The 20885-nt window shown below is 41.6% G+C and overlaps 1 protein-coding gene across 1 annotated transcript; it reads right to left on the minus strand.

The window, feature by feature from the left end:
* Positions 1-17117: 17117 nt before the first annotated feature.
* LOC103421205 (patatin-like protein 2) lies at positions 17118-20604 on the minus strand. Its single transcript, XM_029106899.2, has 7 exons — positions 20426-20604; positions 18867-19048; positions 18574-18763; positions 18249-18410; positions 17826-18128; positions 17540-17712; positions 17118-17453 (listed from the first exon to the last, which is right to left on the minus strand). The coding sequence occupies exons 1-7, from the start codon at positions 20555-20557 to the stop codon at positions 17375-17377; spliced, it is 1221 nt and encodes a 406-aa protein (XP_028962732.2). The 5' UTR covers positions 20558-20604; the 3' UTR covers positions 17118-17374.
* Between the last annotated feature and the right edge of the window lie 281 nt (positions 20605-20885).

The raw sequence follows: 20885 nt of genomic DNA on the forward strand, positions 1-20885 counted from the left end.
TAAATGTTCACCGATAAATCAAAGTTTCAACGCTCATGTATTACATAAATTTTACACGTAGCGTGTGTCTAAACAAAAAATCAAAATAAGTTGGAAAAGTCATCAAACATGACACGTGTCAACACCTGGCAGAAACGACTTATTTCATCTGGAATATTATATTCAAAATTAGGCCTTGTAAATTTCTATAAATAGAAGGCTAATTCATTCATTTGAGGGGAGGAATTCATATTACACCTTGAAGCTCTGAAGCTCTGAAACTCCGAAACTCTCAAGCAAATCCCGAAGGATCAAGAAAGCCCTTTTCGTTCTTCATCAAATCCTCCTTCAAGATCAAGCCCCGACGGCCCTTGAAGAAAGTGTTCTTCGTTCTTCGTTCTTCGTTCATCATTCTTCCAAGATCAAGCCCCGACGGCCCCTTGGATCAACAATCATCCACCTTCAAGATCAAGCCCCGACGGCCCTTGAAGAAAGTGTTCTTCGTTCTTCGTTCTTTGTTCATCATTCTTCCAAGATCAAGCCCTGACGGCCCCTTGGATCAACAATCATCCACCTTCAAGATCAAGCCCCGACGACCCTTGAAGAAAGTGTTCTTCGTTCTTCGTTCATCGTTCTTCTAAGATCAAGCCCCGACGGCCCCTTGGATCAACAACATCAACAAATCCACATGTCCAACCGTTCTTCAAGATCAAGCCCAAAAGCCCTTGGAGATCTGTTCATCACTGTTCTTCAAAGATCAAGCCCAAAAGCCCCTTTGAAGATCCGCTCAAATCCACCTTCAAGATCAAGTCCACGGCCCTTGAAGAACGTTCATCCTTAGATCAAGCCCAACGGCCCTTTGGATCAATCGCACATCCACAAATACACACCTTACGGAGATTGAATCAGAGGATCAAATTTAAGAGAGATTGTAACCCAAAATCATCAAATACAAATATTTGTTTGTGCACGTTGTTCTTGTCTCTTTTATTTCAGGAACTTTCCGTGTTCACAAATTGGCACGCTCGGTGGGACCATCTCTACCTCTCATCTCTTTCTCCGTTCAAGAAATTCGAGCACACTTCCAAAATCAATGGCATCAAGGAAGGCTCAAGCTGTTCCCACAACCAACACGAAGAACAAGAGCATCCTTGCCGCAGGCGGCGCCATTTCAGGCATCATAACTCGAAGCAAGGCAAGAGCTCTTGTTGCCTCCTCTTCCACCCCTACATCAACCCTACCAAAGGAACAAGAGTACCCGAGGTACGAACCTATGATCACCCTGGCCTCGCTAAGGGCACCAAGGGAGGAAAGCCCGAAGAAGTACTCCGAGTCTTTGTTTTCCGATGCTGACTCAAGCAACAGCACATCCATGCAAGTTATGGCTACCAGAGCAACTTCAATCGATGAGCAGCTGGCTCAGATGAATGAAGCAATTGCAAGTTTAACCCAAACTGTGGAAGAAAAAGACTTACAAATTGCAGCACTCGTCAACCGACTGGAGCCGCAGGATGGCGAGAAACCCAACCCGAAGATTGATCATCTGAAGAAGGAAGACGACGAAGAAAACGAGCCCCCGGTGAAGAAAATCGATGTGAAGCCGGAGCCAGACCAAGCAGCGGCACTCATGGGATCTCTTTCTATCCAGCAGCTGCAAGAGATGATCACCAACACCATTAAGGCACAGTATGAAGGAAGCTCTCATGCCTCCACGTTGTACTTGAAGCCTTACTCCAGGAAGATCGACGCCTTAAGGATGCCGAAGGGCTATCAACCGTCGAAGTTTATGCAATTTGACGGAAAGGGAAACCCAAAGCAACATGTCGCACATTTCGTCGAAACTTGCAACAATGCAGGGACGGAGAGAGATTACCTCGCCAAGCAGTTTGTGCGCTCGTTAAAAGGAAACGCCTTTGAGTGGTACACAGACCTGAAGCCCGAGTCCATCAACAGCTGGGAACAGTTGGAAAGGGAATTCCTCAACCGCTTCTACAGTACCCGCCACACTGTGAGCATGCTGGAGCTGATGAGCACGAAACAATGGAAGGAAGAACCAGTCATGGACTACATCAACCGATGGCGTAATCTAAGCCTCGACTGTAAGGACAGGCTCTCCGAGATTTCTTCAATCGAGATGTGCATCCAGGGCATGCAATGGGGTTTACAATACATCATTCAAGGTATCAAGCCACGGACTTTTGAAGAATTAGCCACCCGTGCCCACGACATGGAACTGAGCATCGCCCACCATGGAAAGAAAGAGCCAATCACCGATTTCAAAAGGGATAAGGTGTTTACTTCAAGAGCAGACAATCATGGGAAAAAGCCCGCCAAGGAAGCTTTTACCACCAAAATCATCCCTATCAAGACCTCGTCCGCACCCGTCAAAATCTCCTTCAATAACAAAGCAAAGAAGATAAAAAGAAGTGAGCCTTCCCACACCCAAGATAGGTACAAAAACACTTTGAGGGAACTAGAGCAGAAGGTATACCCTTTTCCGGACTCCGACATGGATGCAATGCTGGACGACTTGCTGGAGAAGAAGGTGATTGAGTTGCCTGAATGCAAACGCCCTGAAGAGATGAATCGTACCAACGATCCCAAGTACTGCAAGTATCATCGTATCGTGGGTCATCATGTGGGCAAATGTTTTATCCTAAAAGAACTCATCATGAAGTTGGCACAGCAAGGGCGGATTGAGCTTGACCTAGAAGACACAGCCGCAACGCATACCACTACGATCATGTTCGGGTCCTTTGATCCCGTGCCTCTTCAAGAAATACCCAACCATTCCTATCAATGCACAAGCTACACGGCACCTTCTGCACAACCATCATTGGGGGCAAACAACCAGGATGCACCTATCGATGATGAAGAAGGGTGGACATTGGTGACCTATAAGAAGACGAGGAAGCCAAGACCACAAGCTATAAAGCCAAAATGGGAGCAAGCGAGAAAGCATCGTCGCCGCAACAATAGGAAGCCTAAAAGAAGTATAAGAGTTACTAAGTTAACATATGCTGGGGAACCTATGGAGCAAGAGCCACGTATTCCTGTCTCCTTGCACGAATACTTCCCGGAGGACTTCTTCCAACAGTGCACTATCACTGCATGTCACATGGTCGAAGTAGAAATGGAAGAACCCTCAAAAGGCAAAGCTGTCACCACTGAGGGGGAAAAGACTGCTACAACTGAAGAAGGTCTGCCAACACACTTTAGCATCGAGGGAGCGCTCCGGTTGCCAAAAAAGATGCGAAAAGCAGTGGCAGCGGTCTTGGCAAGTTCTGACGACCATGAAGTGCAAGAAAGCAAGAACGAAAGCTTAAAGCTTCAACCACATGAATGTGCCACATGCTGTGCCACCGAGGACGCAATCCACTTCACCGACGAAGACTTGCTGCTAGGATCCAAGGCTCACAACCGACCTCTCTTCATCTCTGGTTACGTAAGGGAGCACAAAGTCAGCCGCATGCTTGTGGATGGCGGATCAGCCATAAATATCATGCCAAAGTCAACAATGACCACAATCGGCATCAAGGTGGATGAACTATCCCTAAGCCGTCTACTAATCCAAGGTTTTAACCAATGAGGACAAAGAGTGATGGGCATGATCCGAGTAGAGATGACCATTGGTGAACTCAAGTCAAGCACAATATTCCACGTGATTGATGCAAGAACTTCCTACAGTTTGCTCTTAGGAAGGCCTTGGATCCATGCGAATGGAGTAGTACCGTCCACCCTTCACCAATGCTTAAAATTTTACCGAGAATGAGTAAAGGTGATCTATTGCGACACCAAGCCATTCACCGAAGCCGAATCACATTTCGCAGACGCCAAGTTCTACATGGATGAAGACATGGTGCCCGAAACTCTTCCAAAAGAGATCAAATCCATGGGCAAAGCAACACCTAAAAAACAGGAGTGGCAAGCCGTGCCCAAGAAGCAAGAAGAATAAGCTATGCCATCTTCAAGCAAAAACGACGATGAGCTTGCTAAACCTGCAACAACCAGAGGGAATAGGACGTCTTCAAATGGACCAAACATACCCATTTTCCGATACATCCCAACGTCAAGAAGAAAGAATGGTCAATCCCCGTTTGAAACTGCAGCAAGCAAAGCCGATACACAGCGGCACATGGATAATGTAAAGTTGCTCAAAACAAATGCAGTTTTACCTCTGACACAGCTAAGCGACATTAAGGTTGCAAGGCCATCATAAGGCTTCATAAAAGGCCTGCCAAAGGGGGTAGAACCAAGCTTTCTCCCAACCAAGAGGACCGAAGAAGGTTTTGATCCAAACGCCTACAAACTCATGTCGAAAACTGGGTACAACTTCACCTCCTCTGTAAATTTGGGAAAGAAGGATTTGAACACCATCAAAGACAACGAACGTGATCTTACTAAAACTCAGAAGAAGTTGGAGGAGCATGGTTACGGGGTCAACAACAACAAAGCTGGACTTGGCTTCACACCAAATGCACCGGTGAAGATCTCCACTAAGGCAAAAAATGCTAGCGTTCAACACATCAGCGTGAGCATCATACAAAATAAAGAGGAGCCTCGAACTACCCCTCAGACGTCAGTATTCGATAGAATGAAACGTTCAAGGACCAGAGTTTCGGCACCTAAACTCATTGGCGGTCAAAATAGAACTTCCATCTTCAAAAGGCTTAACACGTCAGTATCTCGAAGCTCTGTTTTCAAAAGGTTATCGAAACCTAAGAAGCAAAGCGATACGACTAGCTTTCCTCCACGACAGTCAGTTATGGAAAGACTTGGAGAAGCCAAAGAGCCTTCCAAAAGGAGAAAGACAACACCAGAAGTAGAAAAGATCGATCGTCTGGCAGAAAAAGATGACGTTCGAAGTTCCATTCCTTCAAGAATGAAGCGCCAAGCAATTTTAGAGGTTAACACAGTTGGATCACTGAAAGTGAAAAGGCACACCATCATCCACACTGGACAATCTTCATGCCAACAAGCTCGAGAGGTCAACACCGAAGAAGAGGCCCAAGACGTCTTCCACATCACAATCCAAGAAGGTGAAGAAGATGAAATCCTCGAGGAATATGTCATTGCAGCACCGTCACAACTCGAAGATGGGGGGCAAGCCACAGTTGACGATCTCAAAGAACTCAACTTAGGCACAAGTGAGGAACCAAAGCCTATCTTCGTAAGTGCATTACTAAGTGCAGACGAGATAGAGAAGTATTACCAGCTGCTATTAGAGTACAAAGACGTCTTTGCTTGGACCTACAAGGAAATGCCCGGCCTCGACCCTATCATTGTTGTGCATCCTCTTGCAGTCAAGCCTGGAACGCGACCAATAAAGTAAACTCAAAGACGCTATTGATCCGAGCTCATCCCACAAATCGAGGCTAAGATTGACAAGTTCATCGAAGCAGGCTTCATTCGAGAGGTGCAATACCCTAAGTGGATCTCTAACATCGTCATAGTTCTTAAGAAATCTGGACAAATACGTGTTTGCGTAGACTTCCGAGACCTCAATGATGCTTGCCCAAAGAATGACTTCCCATTGCCAATCATTGAAATCATGGTGGACGCGACCACTGGCCATGAGGCACTATCATTCATAGACGGCTCTTCTGGATACAATCAAATTCGTATGGCTCTTGAAGATGAGGAACTAACAGCCTTCCGCACTCCAAAAGGTATCTACTGCTACAAGGTGATGCCCTTTAGCCTGAAGAATGCTGGAGCTACATATCAACGCGCAATGCAGAAGATCTTCAATGACATGCTACACAAGAATGTAGAATGCTATGTAGACGATGTGGTGGTCAAGACAAAGAAAAGACCAGATCACTTGAAGAATTTGCGAGTAGTGTTCGAAAGGTTGCGAAAATACAACCTCAAGATGAACCCATTAAAATGTGCATTTGGCGTCACATCTGGAAAGTTCCTCGGCTTCATTGTCAAGCATCGTGGCATTGAAGTGGACCAATCAAAGATCAAGGCCATTCAAAGCATGCCCGAGCCAAGAAACCTGCACGAGTTGAAAAGTCTACAAGGACGGCTAGCCTTCATCATACGCTTCATCTCCAACCTTGCAGGGCGTTGTCAACCGTTCAGTCGACTCATGAAGAAAGATGTTCCATTCGTATGGGACAAAGCATGCAACAATGCTTTTGAAAGCATAAAGAAGTATTTATCAAGTCCACTTGTCCTGGGGGCACCTGTACCAGGGAAACCGCTCATATTGTACATCGCTGCTCATGAAAGTTCAGTTGGAGCACTATTGGCACAGAAAAACGAATCCCAGAAAGAATGAGCGCTCTACTACCTCAGTCGAACGCTCACCGGCGCTGAGTTGAACTACTCCCCAATAGAAAAAATGTGCCTTGCCTTGATGTTTGCCATCCAAAAGCTCAGACATTACATGCATGCTTACACCATCCACTTGGTTGCTAAAGCTGACCCGATCAAATATGTCATGTCCAAGCCAGTTTTGACAGGACGACTAGCTAAATGGGCATTGCTTCTCAATCAATACGAGATCATCTACGTCCCAGCTAAAGCCATCAAGGGACAAGCGCTAGCAGACTTCCTTGCTGACCATCCAATCCCAGCCGATTAGAAAATCTCAGACGACTTGCCTGACGAAGAGGTGTTCTACATCGACATATTTTCGACATGGACGATGTTCTTCGACGGATTTGCACGAGCAGACGGAGCAGGGGCAAGAGTAGTATTCATGTCGCCACAAGGGCAAATACTACCTTATTCATTCCAACTAAGCGAATTATGCTCCAACAACGTCGCTGAGTACCAAGCACTGATCATCAGGCTCCAAATGGCAATCAACATGGAAATCATAGCCCTTGAGATATATAGCGACTCCAAGCTCATAATCAATCAACTCTTGACTGAATATGAGGTTAGGAAAGATGATCTCGTCCCATACTTCCGGCTGGCAACGTAATTGCTACAAAGATTTGAGGCCGTAACACTAGAACACGTGCCAAGAAAAGAGAATCAAATGGTAAACGCTCTCGCCAACCTAGCCTCGAGCATAACGTTAGGAGAAGACGAAGCCACAAACGTGCCAGTCTGCCAAAGATGGGTAATCCCGCCTGTCACTGAAATGGTACTAAATGATACAAATGTTATTTCCATACTTCCGGTCAACATTGAAGAATGAAGACAGCCGCTGATCAACTACTTGGAGCATGGGATACTCCCAGATGATCCAAAACACCGTTCTGAAGTACGTCGACGAGCGCATCACTTCCTCTATTACAAATGGACACTCTACCGGCGATCTTTTGAAGGAGTACTTCTGAGATGCTTAGGCGAGGAAGAAGCCAATCAAGCCATGGAAGAAGCACATTCAGGAATATGTGGAGCACATCAGTCCGGACCGAAGCTTCATTTCCAGCTCAAAAGAATGGGTTACTACTGGCTAAGCATGGTAAAGGACTGCCTAGAACACGCCAAAAGGTGCCAAGCCTGCCAATTTCACGCCAACTTCATACATCAACCGTCTGAACCATTACACCCTACAACTACTTCATGGCCATTCGATGCATGGGGATTAGACGTAGTAGGACCAATTGCGCCAAAGTCATCTGCAGGAGAAGCTTACATCCTGGCTGCAACAGATTACTTCTCCAAGTGGCCTGAAGCCATACCCCTGAAGGAAGTCAAAAAGGAAACTGTCGTCCGTTTCATCAAGGAACATATCATCCACCAATATGGCGTGCCTCGCTACATTGTCACTGACAACGGAAAACAGTTCTCCAACCGACTCGTGGACGAGCTCTACGAGAAATACAAGTTCAAACAGCACAAATCCTCCATGTATCATGCTCCGGCCAACGGTCTTGCAGAAGCATTTAACAAGACATTGTGCAACCTCCTGAAGAAGGTAATCGGCAGAACAAAGAAAGACTGGCATGAAAGAATAGGCGAAGCACTTTGGGCATACAGGACGACATATAGAACGCCTACCCAAGCTACACCTTATTCTCTTGTATATGGCGTGGAAGCTGTTCTACAGCTCGAAAGTCAAATCCCATCGCTAAGGATGGCTCTACAAGAAGGCTTGACTAACGAAGAGAATGCAAAGTTGCGCCTTCAAGAGCTGGAAGCCCTGGATGAGAAAAGACTCGAAGCCCAACAACACTTGGAGTGTTATCAAGCACGACTCTCCAAGGCCTTCAACAAGAGAGTTTTCCCTCGTTCTTTTCAAATGGGAGATCTCGTCCTTTCATTGCGTAGGCCTATCATCACAACTCACAAGACGAAGAGCAAGTTCACATCAAAATGGGATGGACCATACGTAATACAAGAAGTCTACACCAATGGCGCCTACTTAATCATGGCGGAAGACGGCTTGAAGATCGGCCCTATCAATGGCAGATTCTTGAAGCGCTACTACCCCTGAAAGGCGACAACTTATGCTCTTTGTTCGCACGAGCCTAAACTGCATGAACCAAAGCTCCTAGCCCGCAAGAGCATAAACTGTGTACGGTAAAATCATCATCAAAATCACTGTTAAATTCATCACTCATTTGAACTACGTTATGACTTGATCCCTCCTCAACAAAGGGTACGTAGGCAACTTGAAGCATCAAAACTTCAAGTACAGTCACACCATCTAAAAAAAAAATATATATATATATATATAACACTTTGAAGATTGAAGAGCAAATTCAAGAACATAAGTGTTTTATTTCTCTAGAAGAAGGAGTCGGCTCCAAAGCCTTATTATTAAAAAAAAAAAAAAAAAAAAAAAAAAAAAACATAAGGTACTACTTGAAAACTATATCCTTAAAACTACGAAGGCGCTCTTCAAGCGAGCCTTCCAAAGTCTTCAAAGTCTCTACCTCGATGGGAGACAAGATGGGCAACTCCATAGCCATGCCTTTCTCTCGTTCTAGGCGTGAAATCTCCTCTTGGTACTGAGAAAGTGCAGTTCCCTGCTCTGCAAGAACACTTTCAAGTTGCGATGCTTCGATTACCAACTGCTCCCGCTCTTGCACCAATGCATCTAGACGCCCCTGAACAGAAGTTAAAGAAGTCTCTGTGACTTGATAATTTCCTGAAACAGCTTGCTGAAAAGACCGGACTCGAGCCAGTGACGAGTTTATCGTTGCTAGCTGATGAGCTCTAACATCTAGACTCAACTTCTCCAAGGAAATAGCACGCAAGGAAGAATACTCAGTCGAGGCAGCCATAAGTTCGGCAATCTTGATCTTCAAGGATAAGGAATCAACGTTAAGGTTGTCAATCACAGAAACAAACTTCAACAAGTCCTCATTGAGCAACGTAAGGTCTTCCAGTGGACACTTAGAAATCCTCGCTTCAATATGGCCATTGATCTCCATTGCCGCACCAAGACTGATGCGATGGATGAGTCGCTCAGTACCGCTAAGGTTCGGCCCTCTCAAAGAGATCTCAGAGCTAGCTGGCAAAGGTGTTGGACGCATGACAGGTTCTTGTATACCTCCACCTACACATGGCAAACTCGGGAAGTTCGGCGGATTTAGAACAAGCTCTACACCAGGCGGATCCCCGATCTCTCTGTCTGTAGGTAGGCCGCCTATAAATAGCATCTCCGTATAGGAATGAACATCTGCAGTTGCCAAATCAAAATGACGGGAAGGCCCAACCTAAAGACAACAAAGAAAGATGTTAGAAACAAAAGCCAAAATCATAAAAGCAGAAGAAATCATGAGAGAAAATAAAGTACATACATCTCTCTCAAATGGCGCACGGTCATCGAATTGAGGAGGTCTAAACACTTCTTTCTTCTTATGACGAAAATTGACATCACTGTCAGCCTGAACATCCTTAAGTGGTCGCTTGTTTGAAACTTGTTGACGCTGCTGCAAAATAAATCCATCTTCGTGCGAGTCACCTTCATCTCCTGCCTCTTCAGAAGCATCCGAATGTCGAGGAGACAAGCATGGGCGTTGAGGAGCTAAAGCTACAGGTCTATCTCGCAAATGAGTGACACTCGCACAATCAAAAGGTACCAACTGTGTAGGAACCACAGAACAACCCTCTTTTAACGCATCATGATGTGAATGGGAAGAATTGGTACCACTTGCCGTCCCTAAATTCTCATAATATACCTTTGACCACCAACGTACGTAAACACGGGTTACTGGATTACTCTTGAACTTGTCCTTGGTCGGCAGGGTGATAGAAGCATTTGTACATGCACGGGTACACAACTCCCAATGCATATACATGGCTTGCAAGGATTCTGATCGAGCTTTCTCCCTCAACGTGCCTGGCACATTTTGGACAAAACCAAATTGCCTACTAAAGCGATGAGGACTATACGGCTGAATAATACATCGGTATTCTTGCCGCAAAGAAACATACCCTGAGCGGAGACTTATAAGGTAAGACAAGTCTGAAAAGTGGATATGTGAATCATCTATGATGTCTCGCCGCATCGGGCCAAACCTCGCCAGGCGATCCATCTTCAATCCTTCACAACTTCTAAATAATGCTTGCACTTGCTGATCGTCGAGACTCTTCGCAGAAAACACGCCAGAATACTTCGTCATCAAAGGTCCTAGCTTGACTACGGAATGCCCAGACTTGTCTAAAGTTGACGAAGAAAAATGAGTACCAAAGTACTCACCCAACCAACCGTATACATAATGGTAAGGAAGTACCGCATCACGATCTTCAGTGCTTGCCAAGTCCGAAACAACTCTTAAGCCGTCGTAAATATTGGCTAAGACCGGTATAGCAAGGCTAAAAGATTCGCCTGCAGCCATCTTTCTAGCAACTTTGAAGACTCCAGGACGAATCAAGTTGACATCGTCTTTAGGGAAGACAAACTTACAAAGCCAACAAGCTAAGAATGCAGCTAAGTAAGATTCTTCTAAGTGCTCTAAACGCCACGCCGAGATCCTCAAATGTCCTTAACTCGTTAAGGGTACGGCGCCTAGCTAGACCAATGACGCCTGACGAATCAGAATCTCCCTTAGGCCTGGTTGTTTTGTTACGACCATTTTTTTTCGAATGCCTCTTGTACTTCACGGAATCCCAATACCAAAACCGGATCCACGAAGAAATCTTCACGCCTGACTTACCGGAGGCCTCTTGGAAAAGCTTATGGTACGCCCAGAACAAATAGCGGCAGCTCGCAGGCAATCCTCGACTGTTGCGACAAGAAAACTCCTCCACACTAGGAACAACCTCGTCATAAAATTTTCCCTGGATGGGCAGACCCCCTAGCTTGTGGAGATCCCTAAGTGAAATCGACATCTCCCCTTGAGCCGTGTGAAGCGTGTTGGTCGCTGAACACCAATGCTCAAAGAATGCACGAATGACGGAATGATGGCGATCATAACTAAACAAAGATGCGTATACAGCATGATAAAGGCCTGTGTTGATAAGTACATCTTTGGAGCGGCTCAAGACATCTTCAAGCCATTCCCAATAAAACTCAACGAAGGCGGCTCCTCCAGTAGTCGACAGGGTGCTATTCCAAGCTATAGCTCCGCTACGGATACGATCACCAAGAAGCTTAGACTTAACCAAAGGGTTGGCACGATCATGGTGCGAAGAGTTCAAGATAAGAATCCTCGATCTGCACACCTTCCTCTTTGTAGTTGGTCGAACGGAGTCTACCAGCTCCCAAGATACCTCAGAAGACCACGACTTAATATGCATGGAGTTGTCTTTTATGGGAAGAACAAGTGTCTTAGGGCCAGTCAGTGGCACATAAAGCTTCAATGTCGTTCCACTATCTTGTGGATCGCCTTCCTTCGCAAGAATGGTGATGGTGTTGTTTTTAAAGCACTTAAGAAACACCATGACTGCAACGGAAAAGTCAGCCACAAAGCTTGAATAGGCACGGCAAAAGTGGGCAGCTACAAGACGGTCCTTCAAAACACGTTACAGTAGCAAAAAAAATCCATCAGTGAGGGCACAAACACACTGTGTATAAAAATAGACACATTATATGGTATTATATGTCTGTGCATATATGGGTGTGTGTGTGTGCATATATATATATATATATAAGACACGGCAACCAAGTTCCATATACAAATATATATAATGTGTACACAATGATGGTGATGGGACGATTGAAGGAATGTATATATATTCTAGCATCATAAACAGATTATATATATATATATATATATATATATTAGGTCCAAAAAAAAAAAAAAAAAAACCTAAAAGCTTGCTGTTACTGCACCACGATGTCACCCGTCTGCATCCTCCCTCTGCTCAATCTTCTGCCCATTGCCAAGCAACCTATGGGGGTATTTATAGGAAAAAAAGAAAGGAAAACTAATGAAAAGGGCTTGAAAACTTTGAGTTTTAATGATAAGGACAAAATAAAGGGTAAAGTGAATAGTACCAGGATTGACTTTTTAGTGTAAAAATGTGGTTTTTCGTTAAAGTGAACAGTACCGGGTGCTTTTCGTTAAAGTTCCCAAAAAAAAAGAGAGGGTGATGATTAAAAAAAAAAAAAAAAAAGATGGTGCGGATTGCACCATCTAAAAAGGAAAAAAAATATAATAAAATAATATATAAAATATATATATAAAATAAAATAAAATAAAAAAATAATAAATAACTAAAAAGGGGATGGTGCGGATTGCACCATTGAAAAGAAAAAAATTATAATAATAAAAAAATAATATAAAAAAAGGGGGATGGTGCGGATTGCACCATCTGAAAAGAAAAAAAAATAATAATAAAAAAATAAATATATAAATAAAAAATAAAAAATAAATATATAAATAAATTTTTTTTTTAAAAAGGGGGATGGTGCAGATTGCACCATCTGAAAAAAAAATATAATAAAATAATATAAAATATATATATATATAATAAAATAAAATAAATAAATAAAAAGGGGATGGTGCGGATTGCACCATTGAAAAAAAAATAATAAAAAAAGGGGGGATGGTGCGGATTGCACCATCTGAAAAGAAAAAAAAATAATAAAAATAATAATAATATAAAAAAAAGGGGGATGGTGCGGATTGCACCATCTGAAAAGAAAAAAAATAATAAAAAAAATAATAATATAAAAAAAAGGGGATGGTGCGGATTGCACCATCTGAAAAGAAACAAAAAAATAATAATAAATAAATAAATAAAAATAAAAATAAATATATAAATAAAATAAAAAATATAAAAAAAGATGGTGCGGATTGCACCATCTGAAAAGAAAAAATAAAAAATAAATAAATAAATAAATAAAAATAAATAAATATATATAAATAAAAATAAAAAAATAAAATAAAGATGTTGCGCATTGCACCACATGAAAAAAAAAATAAAAAATAAAAACAAATGCATTGAGAGAAATAAAGTCCATTTCATCGATTTCTCTGGAAAAATTACAGACGGAACATTTACATACCAAAAAAAAAAAAAAAGTGCAAACAAACAAAAGCCTTCATTGATTAGGTGGCGCCTCAGTACTCGGCGGAGCCCCAGATCGGAGAGGCACCAAAGGGTGATTATTCAGAGCATCATCACTCGGCGGAACCCAAGAAGGAGAGGGCATCGAAGGTTGATCATTTGGAGCTTCATTACGCGGTACAGCCTTAGAAGACGAAGGCAAATGCTGTTGGAACAAACCTACAAACCTCTGATGATCAAGTAAAATCTGACCGTCAGATTCCTGCATCTGGCTAATCTTCCTCTTCATGGTTGTAGCATAGTTATGTGCGAGCTTGTGCAACTGTTTATTCTCATGCTTAAGACCTCTAATCTCCTGTTTGAGACTAATCACCTCAGCCGCCAATGATTCAACTTGACGGGTTCGAGCAAATAGGCGTTGGGCCATATTAGACACAGAGCCTGCACATTGCACACTAAGAGCCAGAGAATCCTTAACAGCCAACTCATCAGACCGTTTAGAAAGTAGTCTGTTATCTTTGGGAGTGACAAGGTTCCTGGCCACCACCGCAGCGGTCATATCATTCTTCATCATCGAATCCCCAACGGTAAGAGGACCAGTAGGGGATATGAAAGATGGGCGCCATATGTTATCTGGAGAAGGCGGGACTGCCTCTTCACCAAGATTCAAATCAAAACGACGGTCGGAGGGTCCAGACATTTTCAAAGGTGTTGAAGAAATAAGAAGTCGGACAAAATCAAGATCTTAGAAGTGCACAAAGGGAGTTTCTACAAGCGAAAATTCAAGTGAGCTTTGAAACGAACTGCGTGCCTCTATAAAAAATTAACACTCGACGGGATTTCAGAGATCGAAGAGGCGAGCTCAGAATTCGAAGAGGCCAATTAAAAAATCGAAGAGGCAAGACTCAGAAATCGGAGAAGCATCTTGCTTTTCCAGACGCGTCAGCACCCGTCACGCGCAAATTCAGTTTTGCGGAAATCACGGGCAAGTTGTCGAAGCGCCGATCCCAGATATTGAAGAGGCGCTAGTCTTTTTCAGCCTCGTCAGCACCCGTCACGCGCAAACTCAGCTTTGCGGAAATCACGGGCAATTTGTCGAAGCGCCGATCCCAGATATCGAAGAGGCGCCAGTCTTTTTCAGCCTCGTCAACACCTGTCACATGCACACTCAGCTTGACGAAAATTACGGACAATTTGTCGAAGATTTCTGATAAAGAAGAAAGCACGTGAAGCCATACTGATCAATCACGCATTGGTTGCCGACACGAGTAAAAGAATAGTACCTCTACAGGTATTAAAGAATTTCCTATAACTGTCCACCTTCACCCTCCATAGCAAGGTAGACATACATAACCTTTCTTCATCTCCGAGAACCTTTCTTCATCTCCGAGAATGCCTTCCCAACAAAGCCTCTCGAGTCACTCAGTGTTTCTTATTCCTTAGGGTACCTCTGCAAACAAATGACACCAAAGCAAAAGTATCTCATATCACCAGGGTAGAAAGCAAGAGTATCTCATATCATGCGTTCTCCCTGTCATTTCCTTTGTCCTTGTTCTTACCTACAAAGACAAGGATAAAGAAAACAATATGCCGGAACCTCCACTCAAACTCGGATGCCACATTTGCCTAGAGAACAGATAAGGCAAGTGAAAATGATACCTTGCAGCATGTGGAGACAACGTGCAGAAGAAACAAGCAGAGAAGAATGCAGCCTGCACAGTCAGCTCCGCAGAAGGAGTCTGAGCTGAAGAACTCGAGAAGATGCTACATTCTGCCAGGAGAATAGATAAGACAAGGGAAAATGATACATTGAAGCATGTGGAGACAAGCACAACAAAGCACGTGCCGATTCATCCGCTACTTCTTCAAAATCAAAAGTATCTCATATCATCAGGTTTGCAATCACTCTGGGTGGAGGACTCGTTTTGACCCTCAAATTCTTGGGTCAACTTGCTAGGCGTTGTGGGCTGCATGTGCCGTTTCACCACCCTTGGATCAAATCCTTAAAGATCAAGTCACCAACTGGAAGAAGAACCCATCAATCTTGAAGATCATACCGTTGACCAAACTACTCAGGTGTGAATTAGAAAGATTGAACAAAGCAACAAGCCATCACCTTCACCTCGTGCCTGCTTGCCATGTGTTCGAGTCAACCTTCAAGAATCAAGCCTCAACGGCCTTTGAAGAAGTTTCCGGCCAAATTCAAGATCAAGCCTCGATGGCCCTTGAGGAAATCACAAGTCCGATTCAAGATCAAGCGTCCACCATATTTGAATCAAATCCAATTCAAGAATAAGCTGTGGAAAATCAACAATTGGAGGAATCCAGAAAATCCTCCAACCCAGTTCAAGATCAAAGCTGTGGAAAGTCAACAAGCGCAACAAAATACGTGCCGATTCATCCACTACCAAAGCCAAAGATCATCTACCACATGAAGCTCCTTGTGGTCCAATTTCAACCTTCAAGATCAAGCCTCGACGGCCCTTGAAGAAATCTCCAACCCAATTCAAGATCAAGCCTCAACGGCCCTTGAAGAAATCTCCAGCCCAATTCAAGATCAAGCCTCGACGGCTCTTGGATCGACATCTACATTAAGGGACTTCAAAACGCATCTCCTACACGTGACAAGAACATGTATACGACGCGCCTTGAAATGGGGGCATTTGTAGACATCGAAATTTCGGTAAATAAATGTTGACCGATAAATCAAAGCTTCAACGCTCATGTATTACATAAATTTTACACGTAGCGTGTGTCTAAACAAAAAATCAAAATAAGTTGGAAAAGTCATCAAACAGGACACGTGTCAACACCTGGCAGAAACGACTTATTTCATCTGGAATATTATATTCAAAATTAGGCCTTGGAAATTTCTATAAATAGAAGGCTAATTCATTCATTTGAGGGGAGGAATTCATATTACACCTTGAAGCTCTGAAGCTCTGAAACTCTGAAGCTCTCAAGCAAATCCCGAAGGATCAAGAAAGCCCTTTTCGTTCTTCATCAAATCCTCCTTCAAGATCAAGCCCCGACGGCCCTTGAAGAAAGTGTTCTTCGTTCTTCGTTCTTCGTTCTTCGTTCTTCGTTCATCATTCTTCCAAGATCAAGCCCCGACGGCCCCTTGGATCAACAATCATCCACCTTCAAGATCAAGCCCCGACGGCCCTCGAAGAAAGTGTTCTTCGTTCTTCGTTCTTCGTTCTTCGTTCATCATTCTTCCAAGATCAAGCCCCGACGGCCCCTTGGATCAACAATCATCCACCTTCAAGATCAAGCCCCGACGGCCCTTGAAGAAAGTGTTCTTCGTTCTTCGTTCATCGTTCTTCTAAGATCAAGCCCCGACGGCCCATTGGATCAACAACATCAACAAATCCACACGTCCAACCGTTCTTCAAGATCAAGCCCAAAAGCCCTTGGAGATCCGTTCATCACTGTTCTTCAAAGATCAAGCCCAAAAGCCCCTTTGAAGATCCGCTCAAATCCACCTTCAAGATCAAGTCCACGGCCCTTGAAGAACGTTCATCCTTAGATCAAGCCCAACGGCCCTTTGGATCAATCGCACATCCACAAATACACACCTTACGGAGATTGAATCAGAGGATCAAATTTAAGAGAGATTGTAACCCAAAATCATCAAATACAAATATTTGTTTGTGCACGTTGTTCTTGTTTCTTTCGTTTCAGGAACTTTCCGGGTTCACAGTATATTTTAATACTCTTGCGTACACCATGATGAAGAACTGTAGGACTGTACGTAGTCCGTGTTTTTAAAATGAAAGCTTAATTTTATTGAGGATCCAACAACCAACAAATTAACAAAAGAATGAATATATCGATTACAGAGAGATCTGTGATATCCCAGCAGGGATTTATTCGAACACAAACAAATATTAAAAGATGGAGTATATGGTGGCCATTTGCCCCAGTACCCTTGAACTATCCATAATTTATTACAATTTACATTTCCAGACAGTATAATTTAAAGAATAATGACTTGTCATCGTCTTAGGGTAACAATTAATCAGTAATTATTTTCAGCATGCCCGTTGGTTGACCCTGCTTGGCGCCTCCTCTTCTCTTCCGACAGTAGTTTAGCAAACCTGAAAATTATAGTATTTAAGTTACGATTTTTCACTAATCACCAATTACATATATAAATCTTTTGGTTTAATGATAAATATTTTACCTTGTAAGAGCCTCTGCATTTGTCTCATGCTTAGTAGCCTCAAACCTGCCACTGTCCAAATTAACCCGAGAAACTGGTTTTTTCAATAGCCCTTCACCAACTTTCACAAGATTGGTCAAATTCTTCTTTGTGGCTCTATCCACAGAAGTTATTGTCCCACGAAGGGTATCATCCTACGTTTGGTATCAGAAATGATGTCAGATTTTTGTGTCTAAACAACATTATTCTAAAAAAGTAATAGTGATGAATCTATGGATAAATGCATTTCGGATGACGAGTTCAGTACCTGAATTCTAAGATAATTTTCTTCAGAATGAAGGGCTTGGAAAGCTGCAGAAAGGTGAAGATCAACCATATCGGCGCCTGCTTGACTGAATATATTAATGATTGGGGTGGAGCCACCGCTGGTTAACCAATTCAACAGGCCCCATTTCGCTGCAGAGCGTGCTTGGTATTTCATTTCAGCTTTTGATGAACCAGTTCCTAATGATATCACTAGAAATCTCCCATAGTCCATAGGTTTCACAGGAAAGACGTCTGGATTCGCCTTCCTTATTTCATTTGTAACTTCACAAAGAGCAAGTGAAGTCTGCAAGGACAAAATGTTTTAAGTGTTTAAGTTATTTTTTTTTATAATCCCGAAGTTTACTTTTAAAATCAACGGTATAAATTGACAATCTGGTAATATAACTCCTCCTATCACATATACCGGATTATTTGCAGCCATTCCGCCATCTATAAGGTTGAATTCCCTAGTTCTGCCTGCAGCGTTCTTGGTTTCAAAATAATGAGCTGGAAGATAAGTTGGTGCTGCTGAGGTTCCAATGCATATGTCAGAGAGTAAGGCATCGTATGATGGCTTCTTTTTCACCTGCCAACAAAAATAAGCACATCATATTATATTACAACATATATGAGTAATTTGCTTAAATAATTTTTAGTCGTGAACAACTTTTACAATATTTTGACGTATAGAATATTCTGGAATATACTAAAAATTTGAGTTAGTTAATATACCAAAGACGGTGAATTACCTTAAAGTTGGAGAAGATAGCTGGCTGGAGATTCTTGATGTCAAATGTGGGAATTACAACATTAGTCAACGTGTCGTGCAGTTTTTTGTTGCCCAGCCTTTCCCTAATCAAGCGATGCAAATACTTGCCATTGTATTTTGGTCCTGCTAGAGCTTTGATAATCTTTGTTGTATTAGGAAAAATTGGCCAACTGTCGTTTAAACCATTAGAGCAAAAATTATTATGAATATCCAAAATATAAAAAATTAATTAAGTGGACATAATTAACATGTAATTAATTAAGCATGCATTACGTGTTTTGGGGGAAGATTTTAGGGCATTGATTAATGTAGAAGTCTATAACATCTTTGGCAGCGAACAGTGGGCGGTTATTCTCGTTTGGGGCTGCGAGCATAGCAGTCACAAGCCCACCTGTGCTTGTTCCTGCAATCACATCAAAATAGTCCGCGATTCTTGCATCTTCACCATCCAGCTTCTGCAGTACCACCAATGACATTAATCTTATTAGTACTTAATTGGGAAAATAAATCACTTAAAAGTACTATTATAACACAGACTGAAAATATGACTTTAGCCCCTAAAACTTAATTTTCTCTACATAAAACCCGACATAAGTTTTTTTCTTGAATAAAACCCATTGACTAGCTTCCACATCAGCAAATTCATTAATTATGTTTGACTTTACATAGTAAAAAAAAATTGGATGCCTAAAATACCCCTATTTGAATTTTTCTTTAAACCCTATTTAAATGTTTGATGTACATAATTAATGCCATACGGATGGATGGTAAGGGAGAATTAATGATTTTACAAAAAAAAAAATTAATGTTATAAATTCATTGCCTAATATATAATAACATAAAACATGTCTAATATATGTTATTATACATGCTTAATTAAGTCAATAAAATTATATTTTACATATTAATGTAGGTAAATTATTTCACACACACACACACACACACATATATATATATATATATATATGCCTGATATGTGTAAAATTCATGCAAAATAATTTAACTACAAAAAAAACATTTGATTCAAATAGTGCACCTACTATTAAATTTTTAAAATGTTAGATTGCTTAAAAAAAAAAATAATATACCCAGTATATGTAAAATACATGAAAAATAATTTACCTACATAATAACAAACCCATATATGCAAAATACATGCAAACTAATTTACCTTATAAATTCATTGTTTAAGTTTTAAAAGAAACAATGTTTCTACTAGTTTTTTTTTCTTCCAAAAATAAAGTACCTATTATTTAATTTTTACGAAAACTGTGTACCTATTGTGTAATTTAAAAAAAAATATTACACACTGTTTATTTTTTTTTATGAAAATAATGTAACTATTGTTTAGTTTTTACAAAAAACAATGTATCTACTAGTTTATTTTTACCTTTTTTTTTTAATTTTCACAAGTTAATGTATCTACTTTTTCAATAGAATGTATATTGAACTAATTAGATTTGGATTAGGCAATTTCACATAAAAGAAGAAAAGAACTTCTTCTCTCTTTTTCTTTTTCTTTTTTAAATTAAAAGCAAAAAAAAACTTAAACTAATTGAATGTTGTTGACAAACAAAAGACAATAAATTAAAAGTATACAAAAAAAACCGTAATAGCCATATTAATGTTGGTGGCATGGTGTTGTAAATAAATTTAAATGTATGGACATCTTTTATCTTACATGGCATTAAATTCAAAATTTGGGTTTTATTTAGATGTTTTAATATAGGTGGGTTTATATCTAGAGTTCAACAATTGTAAGGGGCTAAATCTAAAGCACCCTAACACAGATGGTAAATAACTTATATATATTGAGAGAAAGTCTTATATACCTGAAGTTCAGATTCGAGGAAAGCAAGAATGGTTGCCGGAATGAGGCCTCTTATTCCGCCCCCATCGATACTGAGAATTGTGACTATCTTTCCAAAGACTGTGGGGGGCTCTACTCTACCGCTTCTTTCCATCAGATCAGCTAGAGAGAGAGAGAGAGAGAGAGAGAGAGAGATTTCTGAGTTATGCTTTGAGAGTAGTAGTCTTGGTATTTATAACGCCAGCTTTCGTGTATGCGTGTTTCTGCATGGTAACTCATCTTCCGGGAAATATGCATGCAACCTCCCCTTAGATAAATTTCCAACGTGTGGATAATAGCCCATGCTGAATTGCTGAGCCGGTCCTTCAGAAATTAGGCGAATTAATTAATTATAGCCGTATTTAATTGACTATTTTAACTGTAGAAGTCGGACTGATGATTAATTCTAGTCTTAATAGTATCCAAACGTAACACAACAATCC

This window comes from Malus domestica, chromosome 08 (genome assembly GCF_042453785.1).
Source record: "Malus domestica chromosome 08, GDT2T_hap1".
NCBI lineage: Eukaryota > Viridiplantae > Streptophyta > Magnoliopsida > Rosales > Rosaceae > Malus > Malus domestica.